Here is a 10000-nt window from a genome sequence, read left to right on the forward strand (position 1 = left end):
GAGAGAGAGAGCGCAGGATGGAGGGAGAGAGAGCGAGAGCAGGATGGAGAGAGAGAGAGAGAGAGCAGGATGGAGAGAGAGAGAGAGAGAGCTGGATGGAGAGAGAGAGAGAGCGAGCAGGACGGAGGGAGAGAGAGAGAGAGCAGGACGGAGGGAGAGAGAGAGCATGATGGAGGGAGAGAGAGAGAGAGCAGGATGGAGAGAGAGAGAGAGAGAGAGCAGGATGGAGGGAGAGAGAGAGAGAGCAGGATGGAGGGAGAGAGAGAGAGAGCAGGATGGAGAGAGAGAGAGAGAGAGAGCAGGATGGAGGGAGGGAGAGAGAGAGAGAGAGAGCAGGATGGAGGGAGAGAAAGAGAGAGAGCAGGATGGAGGGAGAGAGAGAGAGAGAGCAGGAGTAGTACAGAGAGAGAGAGAGAGAGAGAAGTCAAACTGCATGGTGAATGGGCAAGAAAAGAGAGAGGGAGGGACTGAAGCTCTTATCAAAAGGCAGGAAGGATTAAATGAGAGAGAGAGAGCGGCATTGTGTGGAGCCTTGGGGAAACGACCAGAAGCTGCTCTAGTCCCTCCACTCAACACAGAGACGGAGTCACAACCCTCCCTCACTGGATACCATAGGAACCTGTCCTATAGCTGATTTTTTTCCCACTGGATTCTACAGCCAACCTGAGCTGAGGAAAACACTGAACTAGTTAAGAACTTTCTTTCTTTTATTTGGAATCCGGTGTGTTACATGAAACCCTGATGATGGACTTCATTATAAATTAAGTGTATTGCATCGGAGCCACACAGAGTGCACAGCTTTTCTTTTCTAAGACCCCAGTGTGATCAGAGGAGACGACGGGAAGGAGGAAGATTCTGGAGGTTTTTGGTTGGAGGTTGCAGAAGTGTGCGTCTTCTTTTTCCATACAATACTGAGCTCCTGGGGAGTGTACTCATCATCCGCCAGCTGACGGAAGAGAGGGAGATTGTTTGTATCGACCAGGAGAGCGAGAGAACTGGCTGTATGATTGCGTTTAAGCGAGCTACACAGAATGCTGAATGCTTTAAAACCCCTCTGTCGACATTTAGATTACAACTGTGAGAAAAGGTGGTCGGGTCCGTCACAAGAGGAAGAGGACAAGACAGTGGAGTACAGATTCCCCACACAAGGGGGTGGGGGGGGTGGGGGGGGGGGTTTCTGGGTAGGCTAAGATGAACAGTACCAGACAATTGGTGATTCTTTAAAGCAGATTCCTTCAGCTCACAAGGACCGGAGACAGCGAGAGAGAAGTACAACAGTCCATCTCCGTGGGACTGTACGCATAACAAAAATTAAGTATTCTTCTTCTAAACATAGAGGAGTACAAGATAATTGTTTTGTCTTTGAAGCTTACATCTTCAGGACATTACAGAGAGAGAGAGCTACAACAGCGAGAGAGAGAGCTACACCTCTCCAGGTGTTATTAAACCTCCGGACCAGCGCCCCCAGTTATAACGGGCTGTTCTGATGAGTCCAGCCACAGCAACAGTTCCAGTACTAACCGATGTAATAGGACGTTTATGGACTTTCAGGAGGTGAGGAGTGTAGGACCTAATCCACTCTCAGCTATCACTGAGCTATGATGCAGAAGAAATAATGATCATGTGCTTTTCGTCAGGGATCATTGTATTCCCCTCATCTTTCAGTCACTTGACTGAACCCAACCAGGCCAGGGACAGAGACTGTCACAGCTATTGAACGAGTATAAATTGCCTTCCATTTGCTAATTATTTTCTCCTCCTGTCTTTTTTACTGCCCCTGCAGCGGAGGGGCCGTTATGGCAGCTTTCACTCTCTCTGCTGTCATGTTATAGCTCTGGCTCATATATCCCACAAACCACCACAACAAGACCCTGGTGAGAGAGACCAACCCCCAACTCGGCTCCCGTTGAGAGAGACAGAGCGAGAGAGAGAGAGAGAGATAAAGAGAGATAAAGAGAGAGAGAGATAAAGAGAGAAAGACTGTGCACCAACCAGGAGCCTCACGGACGGACATACAGACTCCAGGCCTGGTGTCACTCTGGCCGCTCTGCAGTGTCCCGTCAGCACCATGCTCTGGTCTCTGGGTGTGGCTGTAGCTGCCCCTCTGGTGCTGAACTCTCTCCTTCTAGTGCTCCTGCTGCAGCAAGCCGGGGTCGCGGCTGAGGCCGGGGTCGGGGCTAGTGAGTCTGGGGTCGGGGCCAGTAGATGTCCCAAGGGCTGCATGTGTTGCTCCGACATCCTCAGCTGCGCCGACAAGGGTCTGAAGGCGCTGCCCACCGAGCTGCCCGCGTACACCACCACCCTGGACCTCAACCACAACCGCCTGAAGGAGCTGAAGAAGGGAAGCTTTGCCGCGCTGCCCCGTCTGGAGTCTCTCCGCCTGGCTCACAACTGCCTGAAATGCCTCGAGGCCGGAACCTTCCAGAACAGCAGTGCACTACGACAACTGGACCTGTCGTCCAATCAGCTGGAAAAGGTAGAGGTCCACTACTTCCTGGAGCTGACAGGATTGGAGGAGCTGCTGCTCTTCAACAACCGCATCGTCCGCGTGGAGAGCAAGGCCCTGGCGGCGCTCAGCAACCTGCGCAAGGCCTACATCAGCCACAACCGCCTCACGGACTTTCCCTTCTTCTCCATCCAGGAGCACAGCCACCCCTTCCTGGCCACCATGGATCTGTCCTCCAACAGCATGTCCAAACTCCCCCTGGTGGACATCGAGACCCTGCCGGTGGCCTTGCAGAGCGGACTCTTCCTCCACAACAACACCCTGATCTGCGAGTGCGAAATGTACAACATGCTCCGGCGCTGGGAGAAGAAGGGGTTCCCCTCGGTCAGGGACTTCCGGGAGGAGCACACCTGCCTAGTGTACGGGGAACGCAAGGCAGCCGTAAAGTTTTTCCAGCACAGACGCTTCTTTGAAGTGAACTTGAAGTGCAGTTCGGCAGTGGCTGGAGCTCTATGGGAGCCTGAGGGCAGCCTGCTGGTGTACGAAGGAAACGCTGTGGTTCTGGACTGTCACACCACGCTCAGAGGACAGCACCTGACCTACTTGTGGGTGTCGCCTCACCATGGGGCAGGGGCCCCGCCGGAGAACAACGGCACTCTCCGCATGCACGCCAACGGCAGCCTGGAGATTGTGTCGGCGCAGGTCGAGGACTCCGGCGTGTACTGGTGCAAGGTTTTCGACGGGGCCAAGAGGAACGAGTCATGGGAGGTGAACGTGACGGTGTTGATGCGACACGACGAGACAGAGCCCTTCAACACAGGGTTTACGACCCTCATAGGGTGCGTGACAACCCTCGTCCTGGTCCTTATGTACCTTTACCTGACCCCCTGCCACTGCTGGTGCTGCAAGCAGCCCCCGCCGCCGGGTACCCCCAGCCCGGCCAACGACCAGTGCAGCGCCCAGGCCTCGATCCTGATCCCCACCCCGCCCGCCACCACAGAGGGCCCAGGCCGCAAGGTCAGTAACAACAAGCACGTTGTGTTTCTGGAGCCCATCAAAGAGGCGCAGAACGGCCGGATAAGGGCGACTACGGGTGCGCTGTCCCCGGTCTCGGTTTCAGGCCACTCCATCACTTCAGTCTTCTCAGACTCGCACATCGTGCCATAGCACCAGGCACACAGCCATCTCCTACTGTACCTTCCCTCTACCAAACACCTCCCTCGTCTACCCCACCCCACTCCCAGAGAGAGTTGGGTTGGGTTACCCCACCAGGCAGGGCAGAGAGTTAGACACTGCCTCTCAGAGTAGGATAGATGGACACACAGACAGACAGATGGCATTGCCACCCAGGGGTGAGGCAGAAGAGACAATAAGAGGGAGATTGAGAGAGAGGGAGATTGAGAGAGACAGAAATAGAGAGAGGAAGAGATATGCAGGGATACAGAGAGCAAGACAAATTAACATCCAGCAGAAACTCAACTGCCCCAGCCAGGTTCGACTGGACTGCCTTTCAAAGGAGTAACGCTGCAAGGCGCCCGCATGTTGAGTGAGAAACAAGTACACTGGGCTAGGGTTGCAAAATTCCAGTAACTTTCCCAGAATTCCCTGGTTTTCCAGACATCCTGGTTGGACTTACGAGGAAATAAGCAGGAAATCCGTGAATTCTCCAATCAGGATTTTAAGGAAAAATTATTTTGCAACCCAACACTTGGTGAATATCTAGAACTATAACAAAACAAAGCAGGATAGAGCTGCCCCTGTTAGCACGGCTTGAACCCTTTAATATACCACAGCTACTGTATGGATGGATGCCTTGTCTAAGAAAATGTAAACAAATCAGCCATAACTGTACAGCTTGAAACCTTTTTATAGCAAGTAGCCTAAAGATAGCAAGTTAGAACCATATTTACAAAGTGTACCTTTAAAGCAGAATGAAATGTGACCTTTAGCAGAATAGAGAAACAACCGTGTTAAGGCTTTTTTTTTTTTTTTTTTTTAGAACATGAAACTAGCAGAGAGAAATCTGATTTGAAACCCCACTGTAAGCCCTGGCGGATCCCTACCGTGCTTAGCTGTCGGATAACAAACAAACAAAAGGAAGAAACAGGAACACAGTGTGTGTGTGTGCGCAGAACAGTTCAGCAGAAGGAGACAGTTTTTTGTGCAAAATAGATCCATCCATCTATTTCTCAGATACTGGGCTGTGGTTTCACTGAGAGGATAGAGGGCGCTGTTGCTGCTCTAACAAGTTTCTTATTTACGTTTTTTCATCCATGTTGGCCGCTCTGCTACTAACACTGATGGATACAGAATATTGAGCGACAAAGTGCTAATGTTACCTGTTCTGGTACGGTTGTCACTGGATTGACAGGAGGACACTCCAAAATTGACAATTTGCTGTTTTCCTACTGGAATTATTTTCCTCCTCCCTCACCACATACCCCACCCTTCTCCTCCCTCACCTCGTACCCCACCCTTCTCCTCCCTCACCTCGTACCCCACCCCCCTCCTCCCTCACCACGTACCCCACCCCCCTCCACCCTCACCTCGTACCCCACCCCCCTCCACCCTCACCTCGTACCCCACCCTTCTCCTCCCTCACCAAGTACCCCACCCTTCTCCTCCCTCACCACGTACCCCACCCTTCTCCTCCCTCACCTCGTACCCCACCCCCCTCCTCCCTCACCTCGTACCCCACCCCCCTCCTCCCTCACCACGTACCCCACCCTTCTCCTCACTCACCACGTACCCCACCCCCCTCACCACGTACCCCACCCCCCTCCTCCCTCACCACGTACCCCACCCCCCTCCACCCTCACCACGTACCCCACCCCCCCCCACCACGTACCCCACCCTCCTCCACCCTCACCTCGTACCCCACCCCCCTCCTCCCTCACCACGTACCCCACCCTTCTCCTCACTCACCACGTACCCCACCCCCCTCACCACGTACCCCACCCCCCTCCTCCCTCACCACGTACCCCACCCCCCTCCTCCCTCACCACGTACCCCACCCTCCTCCACCCTCACCACGTACCCCACCCCCCTCCTCCCTCACCACGTACCCCACCCCCCTCCACCCTCACCACGTACCCCACCCTCTCCTCCTTCTCTTGCATCCTTTCTTTCTTCAGCCTGTTAATAAAGCTTATTGGACCGCAGAGGTAAATGTCTTCTGCCTTGTTATTGCCATGTGTGTCTGTGGCCAAGATTAGGGGAAGTGCGTGTGTTTGTGGTGTGTGTGTGTGTGTGCATGGTGTGTGTGTGTGTGTGTGTGTGTGCATGGTGTGTGTGTGTGTGTGGTGTGTTGTCTTGTGTTTATACTAGCGTGTGTGAGAGATATAATATGAAATGCTAGCGAGGACGGAAACAGAGAGAGACAGGTCAGCAATATCAGCAGGTAGCCAGCGGTTATTGAAATGTGATACGGGCTGTATGATAAAAACCTTTCCACTGCTGATAACAACATATCAGGTGTCAGACCCTTGAAGTTAGAAACATATTTTGCAAGGACAATCTGACAATTGTAGTGTGCTGGTGGTCTAACCAAGAAGTCTATCTTGTGGACCGCTGAAGGGCTGCTCAGTCCCAGGAATCAACTTACAGGCTGAAAGAAGATTCAGGATGGCAAATCAATTATCTTCAACAATGTTCAACACATTTCAGAGCAAACTCCTTTGTCAGAGCACATACATGGGTAATATAGTCTCGTGTTAAGCAGAGGTACTGGAGGAGTAACTGGGTATTAGAGTCTCATGTTAAGCAGAGGTACTGGAGGAGTAACTGGGTATTAAAGTCTCATGTTAAGCAGGGGTACTGGAGGAGTAACTGGGTATTAAAGTCTCATGTTAAGCAGGGGTACTGGAGGAGTAACTGGGTATTAAAGTCTCATGTTAAGCAGAGGTACTGGAGGAGTAACTGGGTATTAAAGTCTCATGTTAAGCAGAGGTACTGGAGGAGTAACTGGGTATTAAAGTCTCATGTTAAGCAGGGGTACTGGAGGAGTAACTGGGTATTAAAGTCTCATGTTAAGCAGGGGTACTGGAGGAGTAACTGGGTATTAGAGTCTCATGTTAAGCAGAGGTACTGGAGGAGTAACTGGGTATTAAAGTCTCATGTTAAGCAGAGGTACTGGAGGAGTAACTGGGTATTAAAGTCTCATGTTAAGCAGAGGTACTGGAGGAGTAACTGGGTATTAAAGTCTCATGTTAAGCAGAGGTACTGGAGGAGTAACTGGCAAAGCCTTTGAATCGTATCTAGATCCTGGTCCATGCAACCGTGAGGTGAAAACCATGATGCGGGAGGAAGTGGATATTTACATTGCTTACATTCCTGGTTCATTACATTGCTCCCTTGTTCCCGGAACTGTCACTTATTTACCAAGACACGAAGAGTTGAGGACTCACTCACACGCCGATAGACATGTTTGTGCAGGCACACTCAGAAACACCGGGATAGACACGCGTGAACTACAGGAAACACGGGGATAGACACGCGTGAACTACAGGAAACACAGGGATAGACACGCGTGAACTACAGGAAACACGGGGATAGACACGCGTGAACTACAGGAAACACGGGGATAGACACGCGTGAACTACAGGAAACACGGGGATAGACACGCGTGAACTACAGGAAACACGGGGATAGACACGCGTGAACTACAGGAAACACGGGGATAGACACGCGTGAACTACAGGAAACACAGGGATAGACACGCGTGAACTACAGGAAACACGGGGATAGACACGCGTGAACTACAGGAAACACAGGGATAGACACGCGTGAACTACAGGAAACACGGGGATAGACACGCGTGAACTACAGGAAACACGGGGATAGACACGCGTGAACTACAGGAAACACGGGGATAGACACGCGTGAACTACAGGAAACACGGGGATAGACACGCTTGAACTACAGGAAACACAGGGATAGACACGCGTGAACTACAGGAAACACGGGGGGGGGGGGGGGGGGGCTGCAGAGGAGCGGGTCGAGAGCTTCAAGTTCCTCGGTGTCCAAATCACTTAAGAACTTAACATGGTCCACACATATGCAAACAGTCGTGAAGGCGGCACGACAGCGCCTCTTCCTCCTCAGAAGGTTGAAAAGATTTGGCATGGGCACCTCAAATCCTCAAAAAAGTTATTCAGCTGCAGCACTGAGCTGCATCCCTGCTTGGTACATCAACTGCACCGCCCTCGATCGCATGGCACTACAGAGGGTGGTGCGGACAGCCCAGTACATCACTGTGACCGAGCCTCCTGCCATCCAGGATCTCTATATCATGCAGTGTGAAAGGAAGGCCCAGAATGTTTTTTTTAAACTCCAGCCATCCAAGCCATAGTGTTCTCTCTGCACCAACAGGCTCCTGAACAGCTTCTATCCCCCAGCCATAAGACTGCTGAATAGCTAACAAAATGGCTACATGGACTATCTGCATTTACCCTTCTATTTTTATTATAATGTTTGCACTGTATCTATGCATATTCTAAACACACACACAGCCACACACACTGATACTGACTCACATTCATACACACTTACATACAATCATCATATACGCTGCTGCTACTCTGTTTATCATATATCCTGATGCCTAGTCACCTGACCCCTACATACATACATACAAACATACATACATACATACATACAGTGAGGGAAAAAGTATTTGATCCCCTGCTGATTTTGTAAGTTTGCCCACTGACAAAGAAATGATCAGTCTATAATTTTAATGGTAGGTTTATTTGAACAGTGAGAGACCGAATAACAACAACAAAATCCAGAAAAATGCATGTCAAAAATGTTATACATTTATTTGCATTTTAATGAGGGAAATAAGAATTTGTCCCCCTCTCAATCAGAAAGATTTCTGGCTCCCAGGTGTCTTTTATACAGGTAACAAGCTGAGATTAGGAGCACACTCTTAAAGGGAGTGCTCCTAATCTCAGCTTGTTACCTGTATAAAAGACACCTGTCCACAGAATCAATCAATCAATCAGATTCCAAACTCTCCACCATGGCCAAGACCAAAGAGCTCTCCAAGGATGTCAGGGACAAGATTGTAGACCTACACAAGGCTGGAATGGGCTACAAGACCATCGCCAAGCAGCTTGGTGAGAAGGTGACAACAGTTGGTGCGATTATTCGCAAATGGAAGAAACACAAAATAACTGTCAATCTCCCTCTGCCTGGGGCTCCATGCAAGATCTCACCTCGTGGAGTTGCAATGATTATGAGAACTGTGAGGAATCAGCCCAGAACTACACGGGAGGATCTTGTCAATGATCTCAAGGCAGCTGGGACCATAGTCACCAAGAAAACAATTGGTAACACACTACGCCGTGAAGGACTGAAACCCTGCAGCGCCCACAAGGTCCCCCTGCTCAAGAAAGCACATATACAGGGCCGTCTGAAGTTTGCCAATGAACATCTGAATGATTCAGAGGAGAACTGGGTGAAAGTGTTGTGGTCAGATGAGACCAAAATCGAGCTCTTTGGCATCAACTCAACTCGCCGTGTTTGGAGGAGGAGGAATGCTGCCTATGACCCCAAGAACACCATCCCCACCGTCAAACATGGAGGTGGAAACATTATGCTTTGGGGGTGTTTTTCTGCTAAGAGGACAGGACAACTTCACCGCATCAAAGGGACGATGGATGGGGCCATGTACCGTCAAATCTTGTGTGAGAACCTCCTCCCCTCAGCCAGGGCATTGAAAATGGGTCGTGGATGGGTATTCCAGCATGACAATGACCCAAAACACACGGCCAAGGAAACAAAGGAGTGGCTCAAGAAGTAGCACATTAAGGTCCTGGAGTGGCCTAGCCAGTCTCCAGACCTTAATCCCATAGAAAATCTGTGGAGGGAGCTGAAGGTTTGAGTTGTCAAACATCAGCCTCGAAACCTTAATGACTTGGAGAAGATCTGCAAAGAGGAGTGGAACAAAATCCCTCATGAGATGTGTGCAAACCTAGTGGCCAACTACAAGAAACGTCTGACCTCTGTGATTGCCAACAAGGGTTTTGCCACCAAGTACTAAGTCATGTTTTGCAGAGGGGTCAAACACTTATTTCCCTCATTAAAATGCAAATCAATTTATAACATTTTTTACATGCGTTTTTCTGGATTTTGTTGTTGTTATTCTGTCTCTGTTCAAATAAACCTACCATTAAAATTATAGACTGATCATGTCTTTGTCAGTGGGCAAACCTACAAAATCAGCAGGGGATCAAATACTTTTCCCCCTCACTGTACATACATATACATATATATACACACACACACACATATATATATATATAAACTACCGTTCAAAAGTTTGGGGTCACATAGAAAGAAAAGCAATTTATTTTCTTGTCCATTAAAATAACATCAAATTGATCAGAAATAATAATAATAATAAATAATAATATGCCATTTAGCAGACGCTTTTATCCAAAGAGACTTACAGTCATGCGTGCATACATTTTTGTGTATGGGTGGTCCCGGGGATCGAACCCACTACCCTGGCGTTACAAGCGCCGTGCTCTACCAGCTGAGCTACAGAGT

The 10000-nt window shown here is 50.0% G+C and overlaps 2 protein-coding genes across 2 annotated transcripts in view; one reads left to right on the forward strand and one right to left on the reverse strand.

The window, feature by feature from the left end:
• The window catches only part of rnf123 (ring finger protein 123), a 266404-nt gene that overhangs the window by 83554 nt on the left and 172850 nt on the right, over positions 1–10000 (reverse strand). The window lies entirely within an intron of this gene.
• Positions 2069–3613, forward strand: amigo3 (adhesion molecule with Ig-like domain 3; the record flags this gene model as incomplete). Its single annotated transcript, XM_084167750.1, has 1 exon — positions 2069–3613. The coding sequence occupies one exon, from the start codon at positions 2069–2071 to the stop codon at positions 3611–3613; it is 1545 nt and encodes a 514-aa protein (XP_084023876.1).

Source organism: Coregonus lavaretus (genome assembly GCF_964263955.1).
Source record: "Coregonus lavaretus genome assembly, chromosome: 8".
Taxonomy (NCBI): Eukaryota; Metazoa; Chordata; class Actinopteri; order Salmoniformes; family Salmonidae; genus Coregonus; species Coregonus lavaretus.